This window comes from Melanerpes formicivorus, unplaced genomic scaffold (genome assembly GCF_026170545.1).
Source record: "Melanerpes formicivorus ecotype bairdi unplaced genomic scaffold, bMelFor1.0.p_v2 SCAF_3, whole genome shotgun sequence".
NCBI lineage: Eukaryota > Metazoa > Chordata > Aves > Piciformes > Picidae > Melanerpes > Melanerpes formicivorus.
Genome location: NW_027142355.1, coordinates 21,302,463 through 21,327,273, shown reverse-complemented (window position 1 = coordinate 21,327,273; position 24,811 = coordinate 21,302,463). Strand labels below are relative to the sequence as shown.

General features: G+C 37.4%; 1 protein-coding gene across 2 annotated transcripts in view; it reads left to right on the top strand.

The window, feature by feature from the left end:
- CELF2 (CUGBP Elav-like family member 2) overlaps positions 1-24,811 on the top strand; it is a 496,995-nt gene that overhangs the window by 162,970 nt on the left and 309,214 nt on the right. For both annotated transcript variants that reach the window (XM_068168663.1, XM_068168606.1), the window contains exon 2: positions 11,718-11,753. Coding sequence is in view for 1 of the 2 variants with exons in the window: in XM_068168606.1 (XP_068024707.1) it covers positions 11,718-11,753 (36 nt within the window). In the remaining variant the exon portion in view is untranslated. The remainder of the gene's footprint in view (positions 1-11,717; positions 11,754-24,811) is intronic.

The following is a 24,811-nucleotide window of genomic DNA, read 5'->3' as shown; positions in this document are numbered from 1 at the left end:
AACAAAAAAACAAAAAAAACACAAAAAAAGTTTTGCCAAAAGGATGATAATGCACAAGAAGTGAATGGCAGATTTATGAAAGTAAGAAGCAGCATCAAGAAACTGGGTGAAATCACTCATGGTAAAAATAGAAGGTAAAACAGATGGGTAGATAAACAAGCAAGAATGCAAAGATGTAGGTATAATAAAAGTTAAACTCATCCTTGCATATAGCAATAAGGAATCAAAACTTGAAGTTTCTGGAGGTCTGCTGCATGGAGAAACTCCTGATTACTGGCATGTTTTAAATAAAATGTTTGCTTCAAATGGCAGCACAATAGGAAAAATGTATCTATTACAGGGTTGCTAATAAAAAAAAAAGAGTGAGCAATGTTTATTGATAGCAGGTTGAGGGTGTTTTTTAATAAATCTGTATTAAGTAGAAAAGGAATAAAAGCTGAAACCCAAATATCAATCCATTTTGGCTTCTCTTTTCCCATTCCAAGGATAAATGGATGCACTGACCCCAGTCAGAAATTCTTGAAGGATAATTCTGGTTAGTAGAAGCTAATGTGGAATTAAATGTGTATACATTTCTTTATTCATTCCCAGGAAAGCTAATGATACTATTCCAAATACTGAACACGTTCCCCACTCCTCTTTGTTAGTACAGTGTTGCTTATGCTCTGCAATAAACTATTATTTCTGTGCTGCTTCTGTAATTACATTTAATAATCAGCACTCTTAGTCCAATAGTATTACATGTAGGAGTCTTTTCAACAAACTGTGATAAATAGCTCCTTGCAGAACTGTTGTACTTGATGAAGCTTTATGGTTTTCATTGTAAGATTTGTCATTTTCTTAATGCAGCTTCAAAAAGCTTCTGAGCTTCGTTATGAACCGTCATTCTACTTTTCCTTTCCCCCTCTGCCCGTAAGTGTAGCTGGGTAAATGAAGCTTAATGTGCCATTTCCAAGCACTGTGACACTCCTCCAGGGCTGGTTACATTTACCATTGCTAAAGTCTAAATAAGTGAGTTTTAATGAGCAGGAATGCTTGCTAATAGCTGGACTCAGGTACTTAGTAGTCCATGTTATTTAACTGTGGTAGAATTACAGGACATAAATGGTCTGATGATTAATAGATGTACCTGCTATACATTGCAACCTAATAGTTTTTGCCATTAAAGAAGTATCTTAACATCTTTTGGTTTGAATGTGGTTGGGGAGAAAAGGACTTGCTTGCAGATTTATATCACTGGTAACTTACACCTTAAAACACTTTAAATAATAATTTCACAACACCATCAATATATCGCTCAGTAGCATTAATGAACTCATTGAAGAACGGTGGTACTTGTGTACTTCAGCTTCCTGAGGTGGCCACCTCAGCAGATTTATTCTGTCTGCTTAGGGCTGTCAAAAATACACTCAACTCATCCTTTTAGGGTCAGAAATAAGGCAGCAAATTAGATCTTTATCTCCTTTATTCTCCTGTCCCATTAATTTTGGGCAGTGGTAGAGGACTAATAAGAAAAGTGCCTGACTGTATTTTAAAACAGTTCTGATTCTTGGACAGGCAGGTGGTAAAAGAAAGAAGGGGGAAAAAAAACCAAAACCAGATGAACACCAAGTGAACAAGAGTGAAGAAATAATTGTCCATCCATCTCAGAAGATACTGCAGTATTTATAGAAATAGTATAAGGACTCTTTTGAACTTCAGCTAATGAGACACAGTCTGGTGTCTGGCAGGCTTGTTCACAGAGTCCTTTCCACATTTTCTCTACTCCATGCCATGTTTCAACCTGACATCATCAGGTTTTGAATCACAAGGAGATAAGCAGTGATTTCATCCTTGGCTAGTCAGCAGAAAGACAGACAGTAACTACTTCAGCAGGTGGATTAAAAGACAATATGGGCAGATGTCTGAAGGAGAAGTTGGCAACACTGGTCTCTCAGGTGGAGATGAGCTGTTTTCAGTAGTTTCTGTATCCACCTGCTGAAACCTTTGAGAAATAAAAAGCGGTCTTTACGAAATCATTAAATAGGTCCTTGGTGATGGGTTAAGGTAGCTGCAGCATTTATCAAAGGAAATTTCTGTTTCCATTGATGAAATTGTAGATAGAGAATTTTATATCTGCCAGCAGTAGGGCATAGGGTGATGCCCAGTATCCATCCAACTGCATGACACTTTTGCAAGATCTGACCTTGTGAAATTTCTGGTATTTGCTTCTTTCTGAGAGGAAAAATAAAGTGAGAGTTCTCTGCTCACAAAACTGGAAATATAAAGACCCTGAAGCCAGGAAATTTGTGGGATTTTCTGCAGGAAGGGTAGGAGGGTTGGGGTTTGGTTGGTTGATTTGTTCATTTGTTTTTGCCTGGTGGCTGCCAGTGCAGTTTCTGTAGAAAACAGATACGCTGAATTTGGCAAGCAAGGCCATCCCCTTACTAACTCATGTTAGTTCTTTAAAGATGAGATTTTCTTCTAAGTGAGATTTTAGGATCTCACTTTGTTCCAGAAGTTTCACAAAACTTCAGAGGTTCCTAAATGCCAGTGTCTGACAAGCCTGCCTAGGGTAAGAAAATCAGTAACTATCCAAATACATAATAGCTGAAGTATTCAAGTTTTTCCAATGCAGTAAAAGTAGTTTGGGACCTGGGTTGAGATGTCATTTCCAAGCTTGGCAATTCTTGGTGGAGAATCAAGATTTTGTTCTCTGAAATAAGTTTAAATAAAGCCTCCAGGTTTTGGGGGAGGTGGCTTCAAGTCCATGTATATTAGTGAAAACATCCAACTCCAGGGAACACCAACATTTTGAACTGTTACCATGTGAAATTGGAGTGGGGGGTAGTGAGGTGTGGGCATTCAATGGAAAACAGTTAGGGTGGTTTTTTCTTTCTGTAATTCAGCACTGAAGACATCAACATTTGACCCAACCACCAGCTGCTACATCATAAAAGACTTTTGTGTAGGTAGAACATAAAACTACTCCCTGCACCCTAGTCTTAAATGTCAGAAGATATTTATTGCAGCCCTGTACCACTGCCTAGAAACTAGAGAAAGAACGTAGGTCATCATTGTCTATAGTACTTGGATAATTTTCTGTGGTTTTATTCATATATTTTATACATCCTTCTGATTATATGACTTATGAGTTTGTTTAGTCTAGAGAAAAGAAATCTCTAGGGAGAGCTTATAGAAGCCTCTTAGTACCTAAAAGGGACCTACAGGAAAGATGGAGAAGGAGTCTTTATTGGGGAGTGTAGTGATAGGGTGAGAGGGTTAACAGTTTCAAAATGAAAGAAAATACATTTAAATTAGATATTAGGAAGAAATTCTTTACTTCAAGGGTGGTGAGACACTGGAACAGGTTGCCCAGAGAAATTGTGGATGCCTTCCCTACTACGGAACAGTTCAAGGCCAGGTTGGATGGGGCTTTGAGCAACCTGAAGTAGTGAAAGGCAAACAAATACCAAGCAAGCAAAATTTTCTACCCAGGGAAGTTACAAATTCACAGATTGCATTGGATGAGAAGGGACTCTCGAAGGTCATCTTGTCCAATGCCCCTGCAGTCATCATGGAAACTCCAACTAGATCAGGCTGCCCAGGGCCATATCGAGTCTGATCTTCACTGTCTCCAGGGACAGGGCCTCAACCACACCCTTCAGCAGCCTGTTTCAGTATTTTAACACTACAGTAAACATTGCAGTAGTTTTAATGAGCATATGGGGAGGAATATCTTCTCTGGTTTTGGTGATCTGTTTTCTCATTTGGGGGAAAGACAGAGGGTATTTTTCTCCCACTGAGCTTATACAACTCCCTGAGGTGAGAGCGTGTGCATCACTTCTTTTTCTCCCTGTAATAACAGGGTGAGGATGTAGGAGTTGGTACCTTGGTGGATTCTGCTGCATGTTATTCCTGCTGCTTGCTGTGCTCCAGAGAGCCAAATTCAGTACCTGTGGTGCTTCCTTCCTTCATTTCTGAGTCAATAATTTCCAAAATGCAGCACTGCTCTGAGAAAACACACAACAGCAGTCCCTATGCTGCAACAACTGTATCTGCATGTCTACAATGGCAAGGTCTGATCTTTGAGCAGAACACTAAAGCTGGATCTTTCTTCATTTCTTCTCTATGCCCTGGCATTTCTCCCTAATGATCCTGCCTAAATGGCATCCTATCTGTGCCCCCATTATCAGTCTACAAAATGGGTACACTGCTGCTTTTCTTCTACCTATTCATTTTCATCTTGCTCTTTAGTACCAGAGCAGAACATGTAAGAGAGAGGAGCTTTCATCTGACATCCTTGGTGGGTAATTAAACAAGAGTCCAAGATTTGTAGACAAATTTCAAGGAGAGAGGATTTGGCCTAAGTTATGTTTTAACTTGTAAGTTGTAATACTGCTGTCGTCAAAGATGTTGGAGTGGTGTTAAACAGAAACTTAATAATTTTTTGAAACAAGAAGACAGTTACACTGACAAGGACATGTTTAACTTGGGGTATTACTTGTCCACTGGATGTACACTGGACCTGTACAGTTTTGGTGGCAGGCATTTATGGCTGAACACATTGAGACTTTTTTTCTTTTCTCCTTACCTAAGGAGGAATGAAAAATTCAGAAGTAGCAAATTTAGAATAGTGAAAAATACACCTTTTAAAAATAATCATGAGAGAAAAAACCCAAACATGTTTGCTCATGTCCTCTATCTCAGTCAGCTAATCTTGCAGAATGTCAACTTGTATAGAAATAGATTTTTTACATATGAACTTGTTACATCATTTCCTAAAAAAAAGAATATTTAGCTTGCACTTAAATAGCACATTCAGAGAGCGTTTATGCAGTTTTTCTGCTGTGAATGTATGATCGTTGTTAGGTAGCTAATCTCTGTGTGAAGTTTTAAAACTGCAATGCATTTATGTGCTGGTTATTGTGTGAAAGATAAAACACTTACAAAAGTATCAGTTTAAATTATTTGTTCTGATTTTAAAAAATATGTTAATTTCTTTAAAAGTTGGAACTGATTTTGACCATTTTGATTTTTAATGGTCTCAATTGAAAAAAAAAGATAAGCTAAAAGAATGTGATACAGAGAAAACAAAACCTCCTGTGAAATCCACTGAATTAGTGAACATTTAAACCACATATTTTATCCAGATGTAGCTTGTTTATTTTGCTGCATTCTAACAAAGCTGAGAAACTATCCAATTTAGGACCAATGAAATATTTTGTGTTTCACAATGGTATTTCAATACATGCTATAAATTCTTCCTGCTCACTCAGGCATAGTCCCCCATGTGATTTTAGGAAGAGCAGAGACAACAATGTGTCTTTGGGGGTGCCATTTTTCAACTGAAATGTGAAATCAATGTCCTGACCATTTGTGGTCATTAAAAATCCCACAGTACTTTTCTGCATTGACTCCCAAGTCTTGGTGAAATTCCAACTAAGTAGCTATATTCTTCATGGTACATCCTTCTTTTTAAAGCTAATTTAATGTTCCTCTTCAGTTGTTCTCCCCTGCTTTAAGAGGAAAATCCTTCATTTCCCTTTGTAAACTTTTCTTTACTCATGCTTTACACTGACAATTAGTCTTTTCTCTTGGCACATCACTGATGCATGTCTGTGCAGTAGCAGTGAGCATGTGTGCAAGCACAGACTCCTGCAATTTAAAAAGCTGTTTATTGATGGTCTGGTTAAAATCCATTTAAAATAATGGAGTGTATCCCTTTGAGTTGCTGGTTACAGGAGCCATAATGCTGTAGCTGAAAAGTCTTGCTCAGTGGTGTATTTTGGACCCCTCTCTATTCTGATTTTCTTGTGTTGCTGAGTGTAGACATTTGGTGGTACAGTGTTTGCTCTTTGTCTTCATGTAGGCAAAGCCAGAGAAGAGTGGTCAAAAGCATCAGGTGCATTGTTTGTTCTGGCAAACCAGATTTACCCACCAGCAAAATGAAGAACTACTTCACAGTTACAGAATGTTTGGAAATATTTCAAGATAGAACTTCCTAGTTATCAACATTATTGTAATTTGTTACACACACCTTATCAGCACCGACGACAGATCCACTTAGGCCCTCAGTGGATATTTCTGGATACCCCATTTCTGGATATTTCTGGGTATTTCTCAAGTACCTCATTTCTCTTCAACTTGTACTTGGTTTTGGTCACAAATATGTATTTTCCTATATGATTAATGCTTGCACCAGGTATAGGATCCTGTTTAGTAAAGGGCTGAAGGAGTCACCCAAACCAGAAATGCCAGACTAACATTTGGGGAATTTTTGTGTTTCATGGAAAATGAGCATAGGTGATAGAACTAACTGCTGTTACACATCCCAGGGAATTAAATGGGTCATGATCCCTTGTTCTAGATAAGACAGGGCCTTGTAACCTTCCTGGCTGAAACAGTGCCTGCTGGCTCTGATGCTTACAACCATGGCCTCAGGCTTTGGACACTTCTCTTCACAAGTTGGAAGACTCCTGTATTTTATATCTTGAGGATTTTCTGCTTGTATTCATGTTGTTTTCTTAATACTACACTATAGAGATCCTTCCTTCAGCTTTGCCCTTATCATTATGTCCTTATCCTCATGTGCCTTGTGTTGTAGGCGAGCTTTATCCTTTCTCCAAAGTGTGAGAAGGAAAAAGGAAGAACGATGACACAATTGCAGGAATGTGTTACTGCCTTTCCTTTTGCATCTTCCCCAGCACCCTGACAGATTGCTTAGCTTGAATCCATATGTTTTCATTTTCACAACAAAAATTGTTCTTGATGGAGATCTAAGGCTTTCCAAATCACTAAGGGTCATGATCCTGCAGAAGATAAAAATGTTTCTAAGCATAGTCTTGACTTGCATGGTTTAAACTCAATACTTGGTAAGTTTCCTGCCATGAATCTAACAAAATATACACAGGATTACCTCAGTTGCTCTCTAAAGCCCTGCCCTGTCTCTTATGCCTCAGTTTACATTTCTGCAGAAGCACAGTGCAGGGTATTAAATTGGACAAAAATATTGCAATTAAACCTCAGACCTGCATTGTGCCAAACCCTGCATGTAGGTGGGTAGCAACAGCTGCCAGTCAGCCTCTGAGAGAAGAGCACCATATGATTTCTCAGTGAATAAAACATTTAATACAAACACAACATTTCCCAAATACTCTGAAGAGTTTTCCCAAACAACTTTACTTAAAATTAATAGGCAGTAAAGTCTGTTTGCTGATCTTATTGCAGATCTTCCTACTTCCACTTCACTATAAGGTTTTTACTAAAATAGTTATACTTTTCTGCTTTGGTACACATCCTATTCTGATCCTACGGGAGGATTTCTCAGCCTGACAAAATGACAAAATGTGCATGCAGTGCTTGGTTCACCCACACTGGCTTTCTGGGGTTTCAGAATAGCTATACAGGGTACAGAGCTTCTTCATCAGGTCAAAGCTCATCATAGGTCTAGTGAAGAATTTGTAAACCCGCAATCTGAAATTTTTTTGGAAGACCACATGTGACAAGGTAGCATTTTGGGATGCAGAAAATGCAGACCTCCCACCCAGCACCCTCCGGGCTTCAACAGCACCTTCATCTTCTGTATGTACAGATCATACTGCTTCTGATCCATCCTGCACAGCTGAACACAAAATGTTTGGAAATAGTACATGACCTTCCTTGAAATGCTGCAACTGCTCTTTGTAAAGTCATTCTCCACCTAACAGCTTTTCTAGGCCCTTTGGCCTTGTCCTCTTCTGTCCTTAGCATAGTTGTGCACAAGCTTACCCCATTTGCACTGGCATGGATTCCAGTGGAATTCAGGGCAGCCCTGACAAAGCATTGAGGTTTCCATTCTCACTCTTTTTCAAGGTCATTCTTTCATAGCATAGGCAAGATATGAAAAGATGTGGTCTTATGTTCATTTTCCCATTGAGTATTATCTTTCTTTTGGTTTTATCCAAGAAAAAAAAATATTTCTTTTTCTTCAGTAGATACAGTAAATTATGAGTTATATTTATTGCATGTGTCATTTGGGAGTACTAGGGATCTGAAAATTGGTTGTATAAGTCTAGCTTCAGTTTCTTGTAACGCTGCAGAATGAGTATCCATTACCTTTAAATAAACTTTAAGGGCTTTCTTGATGAGTAATTTGCTCCATAAGATTTTCTTTTTTAAACTCCCATGAAATTTATTTATAGAGCAATGTTTCAATTCCTGATATTTATAGGACACTTACAGTGGACATTAACTATCTTTAGTAGTTCATGTACAGTGACATTGCGGGGATAATCAGTATTTCAGGAAAATAGTATTTTTAGTTTAATAATCTAAAGGGATTCTTTTTTTTTAAATGGTTTAGATGTTTACTGAGTTGATGACAAACAGTGAAATCTTTGGATAGTTGGGAAGTAATCATAGAATCGATAAGGTTGGAAAAGACCTCAAAGATCATCAAGTCCAACCTGTCACCCAACACCTCATGACTACTAAACCATGGCACCAAATGCCACCTCCAATCCCCTCTTGAACACCTCCAGGGACCATGACTCAACCACCACCCTGGGCAGCCCATTCCAACAGCTAACAACTCTCTCTGTGAAGAACTTTATCCTCACCTCAAGCCTAAACTTCCCCTGGTGCAGCTTGAGACTGTGTCCTCTTGTTCTGGTGCTGATTGCCTGGGAGAAGAGACCAACCCCCTCCTGACTACAACCTCCCTTCCGGTAGTTGTAGACAGCAATAAAGTCTCCCTTGAGCCAGGCTAAACCCAGCTCCCTCAGCCTCTCCTCATAGGGCATGTCCTCGAGGCCTCTCACCAGCCTCGTTGCCCTTCTCTGGACACATTCAAGAGTCTCAAGGTCCTTCTTAAACTGAGGGGCCCAGAACTGGACACAGTCCTCAAGGTGTGGCCGAACCAGTGCTGAGTACATGGGCGTAATTACTTCCCTGCTCCTGCTGGCCACACTATTTCTGAGGCAGGCCAATGTTGCTTCTCTTTCACTTGTGAGGTTTAGAGTTTGACTTGAGTTTTATCTGTATTTAAAAAATCTTTACCTTACTATTTTTGTTTTAAATTGGAATTTGATCTAATCAAATGTGAAACTGGCAACACAACTAATTACGTTAAAAATGTATATACTAAAGGCCTGAAGTGTCTTTGGTTAATATCTTTATCACATTCAGATTTTTTACCACTATATTGACAACTCAGTAATTGTTTTCATAAGGCCACCATCTCATGTAGAGAAGGCTATTTAACAGAAATTAAAATCTTTAGAAATTTAGAGGCACCAATCGCTCACTGCTCTACTGAGAAGCTGACAGTGTGCTTCTAGTTTAACATCCTCTTCTAAATTGAGCTTCTTCTGCCCCTTGACGTTTCCTGCAATACCCACCTGCGATTTGCCTGGTTGTCTGTTTAAGCTGGATGAGCAACTGCTATTTTATAAAATGTGCTCCCAGACCCTACAGCAATAAGGCTTGTGCTACTCTGTTATTAGAGAGATAATAGGTAGCTAAAGGCTAGGGGAGTCCCTTTAGAAGAAGAAACAAAGAAATGCCCAGCCTGACTTTTCAGTCCAGGGTATTTAAAAAAATAATAAAAAGTATTTCAATGCAGGATGATACCTGTGATTAGTAATTAAAGAGAAAAAATTTCCTGACTGTTGGAATGATGTAGTGATGCAGTTCTTTGACAGGCTACACAAAATATCATATCAATTCTTTGAACTCTATAAGTTATGAGTAGGGCTTCAAAAATAAGGTGGTATGATATCAATTTGCAGGAGTTTAATGAAAATAAAATATCTAAAATGTGTAGCTATACCAAATTACACCATAGGAACCCAGTCTGCACAGCTCCACTCTAATTTCATTTTCTTATCTTTTTACATTTTCCTCCTCTTGCTCCTGGCTCTCACCTTTGATGTCATTTACATCATGGACTTTGCTCATCATAGAACATGTTAAATGCATACCTGTCTGCCTTTGATGGGTTGGGAACTGGCTTTTCTGAGAGGGCTTAAACGTTTGCTGGTCTGTTCTTGAATGATGTGTGCAAGAAATAGTTCCGAGCTTATTCCTTTTTGCAACCACTGAACACAGTTCAGTTCTGTGCTTTCTGAAGCAAAACACTGGGAGGTTTAAGGCAACCTTCTGTGACCAGTAAGCTGCAGAGCTTGAAGATAGGAGCTCAATGAAAATGCAAAGCCATGCATGTTTAGACAGACCATTTTATCTTCCCTGACACTGTAATGTAGTATACAATGGCTACTGTAACCATCAGAAAACAAAAGCCTGGGTGTCACTATGGAGCGTTCAATTAATTAAATAAATTAATTAATAATTAAAAAAACGAGATCTGTGTAGCTGCTCATAGTTTATGTAATGGGGGATCTAGGACTAAGGAGGAGCTCTGAATTCTTTTGGGTTTAATATAACAACTGTGTAGTTGCCCCACTTAAACAAAAACCAACAAACAAAAAAAAAAAAGTGGCTTCAGAACACTGTAAAGCTCTGCAAGTTTGTTTTTAAAAATTCTTTTGCATTTATAAACAAATTAGCTTAGGGGTTCAGCCTGTATTTGTAAGGTTTATGACCTCTCAAGAAAAATGTGTAGGCTTAACTCTGTACTTAGAGATCACTAGGTTTGAGAATTAGTAAGGCAAGGAAGATGTGGAGAACTGTCTTTACCACCACCATCCCCTGTGTATGTAAAAGTGGATGGAAGGGCTTTCTGTCCTTCAGCTGTAAACAAGGAGAAAAAGAGAAGAGAGCACTACATTGAGGATTGTTCTGTGCCACATCTTTAAAAGCACAGATGAGAAATATTTTCCAATTTGGATCTCAATGGAAGCAAATAGGGTACCAACTAACCAGTTATCTTTCATGCAACAAAGTTAATCCTAGGACAGAGATTTAATAACTGGACAAGCAAAATGTGAAATGAGATGGACCTCTGGTTAAGTGTAGAAAGAATCACACACGCAAACCCTCATTATGCCAGCTTGATGGGTTTTTTAAAGGAATTTATACATGGAAGAGAAAGAAGCAGTAGAGCTATGAAGCTGTTTTCCTGATGTTTAGATAAGGACTAAGCAAACATGCTGGGCACAGGAGCAAGGTCATGTAATGCTGGTAGATCTGGGATGTATTTTGAGGACTCTGTATATAGTTAATGATTATTTAATTGTACTTTAATGTGACATGCCTATTACATTGGCCCATTTTTAATATCTCACAGTTTACCTCAAAGAAATTAGAAGCCCACAAGACACATTAACCAAGCAAATTGAATGAAAATCACATATTTGGAAAATAACTATTGTTAAAACCCAATACAGGAGCATTTAACATGAACATGTTTTTGTTTTCAGTTCATGATGTGGTTACAAATCTGTCTGTCTTACTTTTACTGCAGAACTGAGAAAAGGGAACTTTTTCCGCTGGAATGTTAGCCCAGTGATATGTTTTGGCTATGTAGGATCATACAGTGCTGGCATTTGAAATAGTGATAATTTTATGATTAAAAAAAAATGAGTAATTGATCCACTGAGAACTTATTCCTTAGATCACACTCCATCATCTGGGTTGGAATATTTTTGCAATTTTGTGTATACAATCATGCAGATGAAGCATTTGTGTACAAATCTGTATATGTGTCTGCACTCCTGTAAAATTTAAGCAGTATAAAAACATCTACTTTAGAGCTTTGTTAAACACAAACTGATTTTTCTTCACTTTGTGTCTTTCAGAGAGACTGCCACAGAGTTATCTGGAACATTACCAAGGTAAGCACTGTTACTCTAAACTGCATCTGTGTCTCAGTGTCTGGAAGGTGCTGAAAGAAGCATGACCTTTTCAGCCAGAACATGATCCTTGTCCCAAGGAGAACTAGAGATACTATGAACTAGGGGTGAAAAGAGAATACACGCTGCATGTCACAGACAGACAAATGACTGTGACATACTGACACGACCAAAACTATACCACTTAAAGTGCCATGTTGTAGTTGCTTTGAAGATTAGCACAGCTGTGAACCTGATGAGAAAAATTCTGATGTGACTTTCTTCCAGCTGTGCAATTATACCCATTTCAGGTGGTCTGGTTTTTGCTTCAGATTTCACCTGAGGGATGGGGGGAAGGAAACTTGGAGGTAGGAGGAAAAAACACTGAGATCTTAAGGCACTTTCGTTTGGAAAGCAGAAAAGCAGCTTAGGCCAAATATTTCTATACTGAGAAAGCTTTTAATAAAGTAATGGAACTAGACAAGACTCACAGGTTGCAAGAGAGACTTCTGAAGTGAGACCTGTCTACATGTTGTCAGAGGATGCAATAAAATGGTGTAATCATGCAGACAGAGAAAAGGGTGAAAAGAAGGGAAATAAACAAATAAAAAAAACCAACACACCTGATATGGTAACTTGACACCTGACAAAGAGACATGCTGAACAAAAATAATGGTGCTCTCAGTCCCCTTGCATCTTCTGCTACCAGTTTTGCTAGAGATGCAGTGGGTTTGAACAGGGTCATAGTTTTGGAGGGTTTTGTTTTCCTGTGATTAATACCAGTGTTGTAGCTCACACAATATATAATGTGAAAATAATTTCAACAGGAAAGTCAGTTTTCTTTAAGTGTGCTATTTCTGCTTCTAAGTCAGAAAAAAGGTCTAGCTGTCTTTATGGTGTGTGTAGTATATATTAGTTATCTTGTCTGTACTGATAAACTGGGAGAAAAAAGTAGATTTTTCACTGTATGCTATGACTTATTTTCCCACCTCTGAAATGTATGGCTTTGTTCTGGGGGCATAAACTTGTGTAACTGATATCAGTTGTTAATTTATAAGATCTCTGTCTTTTTATGACTTACTGGTGCTTGACATACTCAGTTGTGCAAGGAAATATTCCGGTGAAATTTTACCAAGTCTTTGCAGAGCTAACCAATGATCAGCCTGTCTGGCACACAAAAGATTTTATTCGTATTCATTGCAAAAGAATTACAATTCTTCATATAAAGGAATATTCAACAGAGTAGCTATCTACTTGACTAGGAATGCCAATAATGCTCTAGCTGTCTTTTACTGGGTTTAGTTATAAAATATTTCCAGTTTGACTTCATTCCCCAATTGATTAGGTATTATATGACTAATATCCTGGAAACATGAAGTCTCAGTACTGCAGAAATGAATTCTGATTTAAATTAAAGTTAAAATGAGATACATAGCTGCTTGGATAAACACCCTGTTTCATACTTGCCATTAATGATTGACTAAATGTGGGGGGTTTTGAATTATTACCACAAAGCTTTAATTTCAACTGAGGCAAGATATCACAAGGAAAAATCAGATTATACAAGCAGTGTGCACAAGGCTTTTTAATCATGTCATAAATATTAAACCAAATGATCTTGTCTTGATTTGAAACAAATGTTCATGGCTATGCACTTGCTGGCTAGTCCTTGAGCCTTCTCAGGGATTCACCTGGTCCTGCATTTCTCTAAACAAGCTGTTCCTTAGGGGGTTTAATCTTATGTTGTGATGTATTAAGGTAATATTTTTTTGTTCTTTTTTCAAACTTCAAGTGAAAAATTTTGCTATTGTTAATTCATAACAGTGAAACAGCTGAACCTTCCCACTGACACCACATCTTCTTCTGCCTTCACCCTGCAACTACTCTGTAGGATATAAAATTTTATGTGCTGTACCTTGAAGTGGTGAAACTAATGACTGTTTTCCCATAGTCACTGTGATTCCTGTATTTTGCCTGATGGGATAGAAAGAGCCTTCTCTGGTACTAGAAACCTCTCATTTCTGCAAGCAAACATGATGCCTTTTCTCAAGGCAATAATGACTCACGGCTATACTTATGGCCAGGATTGATCAAATTCTTTCCAGACATTCATAAACCTGGTGAAAGGAGTGTTCTGGCAAGAAGTATAAACATGAGGAGATATGTTTGTACTTGGAACATTTTGTGTCAGGAATGTTTAAGCACTGGGGGCACTAATATTTTGTTTTCAAAAAGCAAAAAAAAACTTCTGAAAAACAAAATTTCTCAAAAAACTCTCCTGAAATTTACATAGTTGAATTAAAAGAAGAGAATGTAGGAATTTGCACCCAGAAAGCCCTGTAAATAGTCAGAAGTTAAAAAATAAAATGTTTTTAATATTTTTGCTTCTCCTATAGTAATCATTAGAGGTTATGCATGTGCATTTTTAAAAAGGCAAATATAACAAACTGCCTTGAAAAATGATAACTTTTTAGTACTGTCATTTCCCATTAAGGCTTGCTGATTGCCCTCTAATGATCATATTTAAGAGGAAGAAGGAATTACCTTCATGCCGCTGAAGAATATGTATCATTCATAGGCAAAAGTAGAAAAATCTGAGTTGGTAGATGTCATTTAGAAGGAAGGCTAATAGATTAACTTTGCCTGTAGAAAGATATAAAAATATTCAGTACAATTATATTGTGTCACTTTTGATTTACCAGTTATTTCTGATGGTTTTGAGAAGCTCAGGCTAGACAAGGAATTGAATAATTAAACTTAAAATATGATGAAGGAGCTTTACAATTTTTATACTAAATGACATTATTATATCAATGAATGTATATTGTTTTTTTCTAAGGCTTTCTGTGTGCAACAGCACATCAAAGAACAGATCTTCACAAGGAAAACTTTATAATATTAAGTTGCTCATTGCATGACCTATTTAGAGTACTCAGATACTTCTTGTTGTAGACTACATAATTAAATTTTAAATGGAACATGATAAAGAAATTATACTGGTGATCTCTAGAGATTTGAATACCCTATTTGGATCTTTACAAGAGTGTAGTGAAGGCATACTTTAAAATTTAATAAAGGTCTGGCCTATTTTTTTATTTCTTTTAGATGTTCTGTAGCTGCTGTGGCAGTCCTATTTCAAACAGTATTTGCTCTCAACATTACATAGACACTACATGTGATAACAGACCAAACCAGAGTATCAGAAGAGCTTAACTTGAGAAATCCACCATTTAAACATGATACAGAAAAATTAATGCATGAAGATAAGCTCCTAAAATTTTGTGGTACCTAAGCCTGTGACCATCTTTTGATTTACCAGAATCCAAGTGAAACAGGGAGCAGAAAATTAGTGAGCTGGAGTGCTCGAGAACAGTGCAAAGCCCTGTGGGCATGAGGGAGGTGATGTTTGGAGCTTAAATGAGAAAATACTCAGCTTCAATATCAAAGGAATTATTACAGTCTCTAACCACTTGTGTTTGTTTCTGTGAATGCTACTTTATATTTAAAGAAGTACAAATATTTTAAATATAGACTAAGTGCATGGATTATTTATTTGCTTAATACTAGGTTGGTAATGATAATAGATGTTAAATCTGGGCTACTTTTCTACTTCTATGCAGTAGAAGGGGGGGGGGGGGGTAAGGTTTAAATGGTCACTTACTCCTCAAAGCTGTTCTCATTTACTCAAAAAATAAAAACTCAGGAGAATAATTTGCATAAATATTCTTCATAGAAAAGATCTCTACATCTGTAGAAAGATCTCTGTAGCCCTGGCTTAAATCATTAACATAACTCAGGAAAAATTGTGCCCATCTTAAAACTGTCATTCAGAAATTTTTTTAGAGGTGTGGGAGGAAATCTACCATATAATACAATGGCATGGATACGTTGATGTGAAAATGATCAGGTATGTTCAAAATGGAAATTCACATCTTTAGCTTGTCTTACAATTGTAATAATTTGCAAACTTCATGTATTTTAAACAAGTGGTTTGGTGTAGGGTAAAAATCTAAAGCCGCTGCTAGTTGGAGTTTTATTCTCCACTTTCCATAAATTTCTTTTAACGTGTCAAAGATCCCTTTATTGTAAAGACTTCTGTTCTTGTATGTCTACAGCATTTTGAAAACAAAATTTTAAGTACTGAAGTAACTTTGTTAGTTCTGAAAAATGTTAACCTGTAACTTCACCATTATTTAAATCTGATGCAATGAAGCTTTTATCCAAAGGGAAAAGAAGAATTGACAGCCCACCATATGACAAGCAAAATGAAATCTCTTGATCACTAACTGTCAGCAGTCTTTCTAATACCATTGTGTTAGAGAATGATATGTCTTCCAAGGAGCTAAGTACACAAGATTTTGAATCATTTCTGTCTTGACAGCCTAACCCAAGTAACTACTTGTAAGTGCCTGGATGAATTATAAAATCTATGTGGCTCTGTAGAGAGAGTTAATAAAACATCTATGAGCATTTTAATTGCTAGATAATGAAAAGGATTTTTTTTTTTTCCTTACAGTAATAGGGTTATGGACTAAAATACCTGCTTGACATCTCAATTGTTGTCTTAACTGGTTTTGCATGAGTGGCGAAAGCTGGACTTATCTTGTGTGTGTGTGTGCTCTTCTGTTTCCCTTCTCATTGAGGTCTTCTGCCAAGCAATTTGTCTCACTCAGAGGATTATGCCTTTCATCTCTCATGTTTCATATACTATGGATGTCCTCTCATGTCACCACTGCTGCTCTGCCAGTCATGCCAGGCTTGAACACCCATCCACCTACACCATACATATGTTTCTGCCAATCTACAACAGAGTTTTCCTTACCTTGATATAGCGAGGATTGGAACTAGATGATCTTTAAGGTCCATTCAAAACAAACCATTCTATGGATATTTACTGATGGTTTATTTTCTATTAAATAAAGCAGGGATTTGTCCATTTGTAACCCTCTCTTCTAGTGGAGAAACTCTGCTTTCCACCTCCAAATCCCTTCTCAAAATTTACTTTCATTTAGAGGCATAGAAATCTTAGGTCAAGAAAATCTTGTTCATCCCAAGTGGCAGGCAGTGGTAGCTGATAACATTAATATCTCTTGAATGTCAAACTGTATGCAGTTAACTAGAGTTAGTCTTTTGATATTATATCATCTTTTATCTTTTCTGAAACCACATCATTAAAAATAAAAGAATATTTAGGTTTCTCAAGTCAACTGCCTTAAAGAGCAGACTTCCCATAATTTAGATGTCTGCTACTTTCTAAAGAAAAGCATTAAACTGAGACTTGAATTTAACTAATCACAAAAAAAAAAAAGGTTATGTCTGACTTTTCTCTATGTCTTCAATGCTTATTTTTAAATACCAATTTAAGCTCTTTTTCTATACTGCAAAGAGGACTTCCTATTATCCTTTCACTGTATAGGAACACCCTGATGGTTTTTGGTCTTTCAAAGGTGCTGCAATATAAACTATAGTAATTATCTGGGGTAGTGGGATAGTAACAAGTTTGATGTTAGTGCAAGTGTATCTGGGTTTATTGAAGCTATAATACACAAATTGTCTCTTCACTATTCACATTTTCATTTTTTGCAAGTAAAGATTCAACATCATTAAAATATGACATGGAGTTATTCCTTCTAGTAGCTGTTGGCATTTTTTTTATTGCTGTTGTTTTACATCCATTCTAAAATATGTTTTTTAATGTTAATCTTAAAACACACTTATGTGCAATCTGATCCCTTCCTGATGAGGTATTTTTACATCTTAAGAGAAGCCTAAGGAGCACAGACGTAATTATCCATATGTGCTTACAGATGACTTGTATTTAAAAATTACTAAGATACCAATGGCAGGATTCACATTGACTAAGTGTAACTATCACATAAGTCCTCATTGTAAAGAGCCAGGAGAGAAATTAAAATAAATAGGTGCCTGATTTGAGGACAGGGTGTCTTTCTTCACTGCCTGAAAGTGGAGCCTCTGGGAACAGCATACGCTAGACATTTTACCTGATGATAACTTTAATTTAAGGTAAGTCCTAGCAGCCTGAGATTTATAAGCGCTAAGGTGCCAGGTGACGTAAGCCAGTTCCTACTGGAGTTTTGAGGACATTGGCATCCTTAACCTCAAAAACCTTTCAATATTTGGTGCTTAATGTCTAAATATAGACCCTGGGAAGGCAGAAGGAATGTCAGACAGAAATGATTGTTAGATTTGATATGGCTCTGACCCAGAAGGCAGTAACTCTTCTTGTAGTGCAGAGTCCTAACAAATTGTGGTTCATTGTCATGAAATGGCTCCTAATTTAACATATCCTTGTATTCTTTAAATGAGTGAAAGTGATTTTATTCAATGACCTGAGTTTTCAAGCCACAACCATTTTTCACCAGCAGTTATTAGCGGCTCCCACAAACATTAATGAAATTGACAGCAGACCCTTTATCTTGAAAGTCTGACAGGGCTTTTATTTTTATTCTCTATAGTAAAACTCTGAAACTATAGACATGCTTCCTTCTTTTTTCCCTGTTATTCACCTTTACCAGACTTTCAAGTATCTTTTAAACTTGTCTTACAAAGCACTGCCATCCAAATGTGCCCAATGAGGATAATGTGCAGCAGAAATTAAAGGACTCAGATCTCTTCATTTCCATTCCTGAAGGTGAATTCCAACATCGTGATTATTTTTATTTATAGAGTGCCTAAAGAGTGCTAAATGCTTTATGGAATAAATAAAAGACCTCTTGTAAAAACCACACATTTCTATAATCTAATTTTATTCTCAAATGAGGCAGTATGAATGCTAAGCAGCAGGGTTTGAAGAAAAATGGAAGGTATATGAAGGCTGCACTAATAAGATTGAGTAGTTATTTTGGTTCATTGTCCGTTCCATTTAATAGCACTGCAATACCTTACTAGTTTAAGTTAAATTTACATTGGTCTGCAGAGAATATTTGACTGACCAGAGGAAGAGTATTTCTTGGGTTTGAGCTATAGAGCTTTTGAACAGCAGGTTGAACAAAGATAAAGAAAGTTACAATTACAGATTAATTTTGAGAGGCCACTCCAGTATAAGAAAGAGCAAAGCAACTTAAAATGCAAAGTTTTTTTTTCCCCTCCTCACTTTGTTTCACAGCTCAGTTGAAATATTTTTGCTTCAAGTTAGTAATTTGTGTGTATCCTTTGTTTAAGCATTGTTTCAGAAAAATGTTATGTAGAAAGTCAGTGCAAAGGATGAAAATTGGATGGGGTAGTGTTAGGAAACCCCGCACTGGTACTCATAGGACAGTAGAGACTCAAACTTAGTGCTCTCTTTAGTATTCTCTGCCTTCTGAGCAATGCTTTTATTTATGAATAATAGCTATTTATGAATAATAACTAACATTAAAAACTTTAAATGTTTGAATGATTCCAAAATATTTGCTATGAATTATGAGGAAGTTTTGGGCAATTCTTAGGAAATTATATAAAGAGGTTTTGGGGGTGGGGGTGTTGGTTTTTTTCCCAAAAAAAAAAAAAATAAAGAAAAAAAAGAAGAAATTAACACATTCCCCAGTGTTCAAGGTTAACAGTTTATACTTCATCTACATTATATTAAAAACATTTTTACTGGAGTCCATAAATGTTGCACATTTTTAAAAGGCAATGATCACAGTGGGACTAGATACATTAGATACATTACACAAAGCTAAACACAAGACCTGCAAACAGTAATTGGTGACTGTTTTTTTATTGTTTTGAGGGTGCTGACTTGAGATTCCTCTTGTGAGATGACACAAAATTTCCCATCTGTGCCTTGCCTTTAGAAACAGGCAGCACCTAAAGTTTTTCTGTGGTCAGCAGAAAATGACTGTGAGCCCCAAACTGATATGTTTGGAATAGTGGTGCTGTAATTCTCTTACTAGTGATGATGTTTTGCCAGTTTGGAGCCACTGAGGACCTACCCCACTTTCTCTGTATGTCCTCCCAACGTATTTGGCAAGTTGTGCCCCACACAGCACTTCTACAACAGCAAAGTGCCAGCGCAGCACTCGTCTCAGGTGGCCTATAATGGAAAGTATTTTTAATTCAGACCTTTAGAATTTTTAGATCTTTTGATGTAGAGTGGATGCAAATTCTGCTGTTTCCCATAATCTAATGTTAATGAATGTCCCTGAAGAAAGAAGTAGGGAAAACAAGATACTAGGCTTCACCTGACAAAAACCCACAAACCATAGAGAACTAATTTCCAGCCCTTTCCTGATTATTTAACGTCTAAATTTTCAGATACTAATCTCACAATAGTTCACATGCTTATTTTGGAGAATGGTCCTGCTGATATCAAAGTGATTGTACAAGTCAGTGCAATTTTAGCATGAGTGTTGCTGCTTACTCATTGCTGTGAAATGAATATCATCTGATATGATCCCAGCTCTGTCTCTAAGAATACAGACACCTCTACTTGATCAAGAAAGAGGCACATACGCATAGAAACTTGGGTTTGGTAATATCCTCTTGAAACATGAACAGAGAATCATAGAGTAGAAGCTTAAAATAAGGGCCTAAGTTGCTTCCAATACTGTTGAGATATACAATTCGGGTTAATCAGAAGTAAAGAACAACTGGAGGTGCCACTGACTTTGGCTCAAAGGACAAGTATGCTTTCTGAACCAGGCTTTAATTCAAGTTCTTAAAAGAGGGCTGTGACATTTAGCAAATTCACTAGGGCTTGGAGCTTTTAACTAGATGTTAAAAACATTATTTTCTTTATGATGATTTTGTGCTGGGGGTACAGGTACAGATGCACCTTCACTCATGCGCTCATGGATACCAGAGACTGTGGCTTGTCTCAGCTGTTGGTATCTTTCCTCCCAGGATTGTATGGTGAAGTAAACTTCCTGCACCTAAAGTTTTATTTAGCAAAAATGAAATATTATTATTCATGTCATGAGTAATTGAGTCCCCAGATGTTCTCATTCTGTATCAATGACTGGGGACAATATCACTCTAGATAGTCTCTGACAACATGAATTGATTTCTTTCTCTTTTTACTTTTTATTTTTATTTTAAACCTGCAAAGTGACTGGAAGGGGTTTCTTTTTTTATAGCTGATTGCTTGGAGCTGACATTACAGGCTGTGCAGCTATAAAAAAAGACCTTCTCATTTTCATTGAGAATAAATAAAATAAAATATTGCAGAAATAGCTTTGCTTTTCCTTGGTCCTGCCCCTGCAGAAATAAACAGAGATAGCTCAAGAAAAGCAATTGAATTTGGAAAGGCATTTGCAAGAAGAGATGACTGCTGCTAACATTGAATATTCAGAATGTAATAATAAAAGTAATCATGTTACTAAAAAGCCACCTGTTACTTTCTTCAGTTTTTATCTAAAGGATAGAGTTCATTTTTTGTTTCTGAATTTATAGCAGAGATGGGAAGTCCAGCTCCTTAAAAACCTTATTATATGCAAGGTAATCCCTTATTAAAGTAGAAAAAGAAACCATGCTCACTAACATTTCTAAAGCTGTTAAAGATGAAGGTTTCCACAAAGGAACAGAAGTAGAAAAACTTTAAAGTGCTTGTTAAGGCATGCACTCACAGTGCATACAAGCAATAAGACTGTTTTGCTGAACTGTGAAATTACATTGAGTAATTTCTCTAATAACAGAATAGATATTGCACCTCTGACCTCAGAGGAGCTCTGGGCTTGGTACAGCAGACGGCCTTGGCATCAGCAGAAACTTGTGCAGCCAAAGCATGAGCTGTGTGCTGAGTGGTACAAGGAGAAAGGTGGCAAGAAGAGAAATGGCATACAACTTGTAAATGTTCTGTCTGATTTAAAATTTCAGAAAATGATTAATGATGAAGGTACTCTATTTATTGATTTCACCCCCACGACCTATTCAGAGCACACTTGTGTCCTGAGCTGTGTGTTTGACAGCTGGCTCCTACTTCCAAAGAAACCATTCACTCCACTGTGAGCATACAGAAGCAGAAACTTTTAATTGGCATTTCATGTTAGCTTTCTCTTATAGAAATGGTGCCGTGATGGTACTTTTCCTCTGTGTTATGGAGAATGCCTGTGGACGTAACAGTTCAGCAGCTGAAGCAGGAAAAAAACCCTACAGCATCCCTCAGGATTAGACTGCATGTGCAGAAATGGGAAAAGAAATCATATAAGAAAAGCATTCAGTTATAGCACCAACTTATATCTTCTGTTTCGAAACTTGCAAGGTGAAAAAGTGTGATGTGGTTTAAAGGAGATATTGATTTGGCTGAGCTATGCATGAACTCATGCAGCAACCCCAGTACTTCTCCACTCTGAACCTCTTAGAATTAATGCAGAGGTTTTAGATTGATTGCTTGAAGGTTTTCTGTAAAAACAGTGACTCTGATGAATGGCAAGTAGTTGAGGTGATTTTAAAAAAAAATAAAAAATAAAAAAAAGGTTACATTGAGAAAAACTTCGTCAGTTGTACTTTCTTGTAGTGCTGTATAGCTAAAGTAAGACAGCAAGAGAGTCTACCTCATTCCTTCTGCCTTCCATCTTATCCTGTGAGTGATTGACTTTCTCCAGCAGCTCCATCAAGTAATGTGATATAGATGGGAAATAAATTCCCATCATGAATTTGTCTCACAGTGCCAGACACATAACAGACATTTTGAGATATTCACCCATTTGAAAAAAAATTCAGAGCTCAGGCAGATGTTGAAAATCTGGCAGTTAAGTTTGGCTTGCTATTCTAGCACAGGTTGTCAAATTTTAATCTTATGTAGGTGATATTTTATTAACCTGTGGAATGCTGGTGGGGCCTTGGTAGTGGGTGCTGAATAATAGAAAACCCGTGACAGGAGCTGTTTATCTTTACAGCAGTATAAGAGTTGTTGTTCAGGTGGAAGCCAGTGGTTCATATCTTCACCTGGTATTATACAGTAGCAGCTTTGACAGACAGGCTGGCGAAGTCAAGAAGAGGCAGCTATAGAAATATCTGCAGAAAAATCTTCTCAGCCTCTCCTCTTCTCAAGCCTCTTTCTACAGAAATAAGGAGATGCTTTATATCCTTGCTTTCTGCATTTTTTAGGGTTTTTATAACGCATGATACCTTTCCAACAGACAGATGTCCAGTTTTCTCCTGACTTTCAGCAGTGATGCTTTCTTTGTATGAACCGCAAACATTTTTCCTTCTGTAAATTCAGCTTTGAGTTAACTTCACTTTGTGAGGCAAGGCACAGATTTAAATAATTATGTTTGGAGTTCACAAAAAATGAAATAATTATTAACAATAAATAAACAAAACTGCCAAATCACTTTTTGGTGGTTTTGGTGTTTTTATTTCCTTGATTCCCTGTATTCTGCCTGCATCAAAGCTGCTATCTTCTGACCTTCTCTACACTTATAAGAATTACGATCTCTATAAATCTTATGATAAAGCATTAAGTCTAATATAAGAAAAATCAAACTACCCAAACAAAAAAGACACACAAAACAAAATGCCAAAACTTGAACCAAACCTATCTTAGGTATTATTTTACCTATCTCAGAACCTCTCAGAGTAACTAGACATAGTTGCTTATGATTTTCCAGCATCCAATACTACCCATGCAGTGGTTCACCAGTGGGCTGCTGCTCTCAGTCATGTAATGCATCAGTCATCTTATGCTTCTCTCACCATGTTTTTTCAGTCTTCTGAATGTGCTTCCTAAAAAAAAATAAAAAATTAAAAAATCTGCTTCAACCACCCATCTCTCTTACTGGTATTTCCTGGTGGAGGGAGGGGGAAACAGGGCTTTTATCACATATCCCATATGTGCTTTATGGTGCTGAGACTTGATAACTAAGATTGTTTTATAATGAAAAATTCCCCAGGGAAGCATGCGGATGAACTACGGAAAGATGCTGACACTTTGTGCTTTATTTGTAGAAAGGATATGAACACTTTCTGCCCTTCTTTTTCACAGAAAAGAATATTAAATGAGAAAAATAGACTTGTGCCTTTTGTAAAACGCCTGAAGATAAGTCCAAGTGGTGGCTGAATGATGTGCTCTGCAATGTATCAGGCTGAAATTTGGAAAAGATCATTGAGGATATCATTGTCTTCTTTCTTTCTGCTAAATCTGCAGCCTTTTGAATCTGAAGTTAGCACTGTAGCCAAGGAAGCTCAGCAAGATGCTGGTAAAGGGACTTACTGATGGCATGTTCCCTAATGGAAAGCTGTCTTGTTATTGAATGCAAATGTGACTTAAATATGTAAATTATATTCAAGATTTCATCAGCAAGTCTTTAATATATCTCGAAACTATCTTAAAGCATTTAAATAAAATGTTAATTGGAAGTATGAAATAGTGTTAGCAAGCTCTTTCAAAGAAAGCTTCAATTCTAGGCACGTAACAAGGAAGCTCTGATCTAGTCAAACAGAACCTCCCATGGTAAAAACCTATAATTGTTTTAAAGTTCTCTAAAAACCTACATCTCTGTTCTCATTGCATCCCACACACAGTGATATTCCTTATGTTCCTCACTCTCCTCTCTGAGAGATGACTTTCTTTGTAGCCTTCTCCCACTCCCAGCGTGCTGCCTTCTCTCACCTCCTACATGTGGAGCTGCCTCCTGCTGCCCATACAACAAGCACTTTTCTACACATCCCAGCCCTTTCCTTTCCTTGAGCTCATCTGTTTCATTTCCCATGAAGTCATCAGGATGTCTTGCCCTGCACCAAAATCCAGAGGATGAACCTTGTTTCCAAACTCAGGAAAGCTCAATAATAAACCGAGCAGTGAGTTTGGATCTTCTGAGAGCAATCATCAGACGGAGAAAATGTCTGATTTTTACAGTATCACAGTATCACAGTATAACTAAGGTTGGAAGAGACCTCAAGGATCATCGAGTCCAACCTGTCACCACAGACCTCATGACTAGACCATGCAACCAAGTGCCACGTCTAATCCCCTCTTGAACACCTCCAGGGATGGTGACTCCACCACCTCCCTGGGCAGCACATTCCAATGACGAACAACTCGCTCGGTGAAGAACTTTCTCCTCACCTCAAGCCTAAACCTCCCCTGGCACAGCTTGAGACTGTGTCCCCTTGTTCTG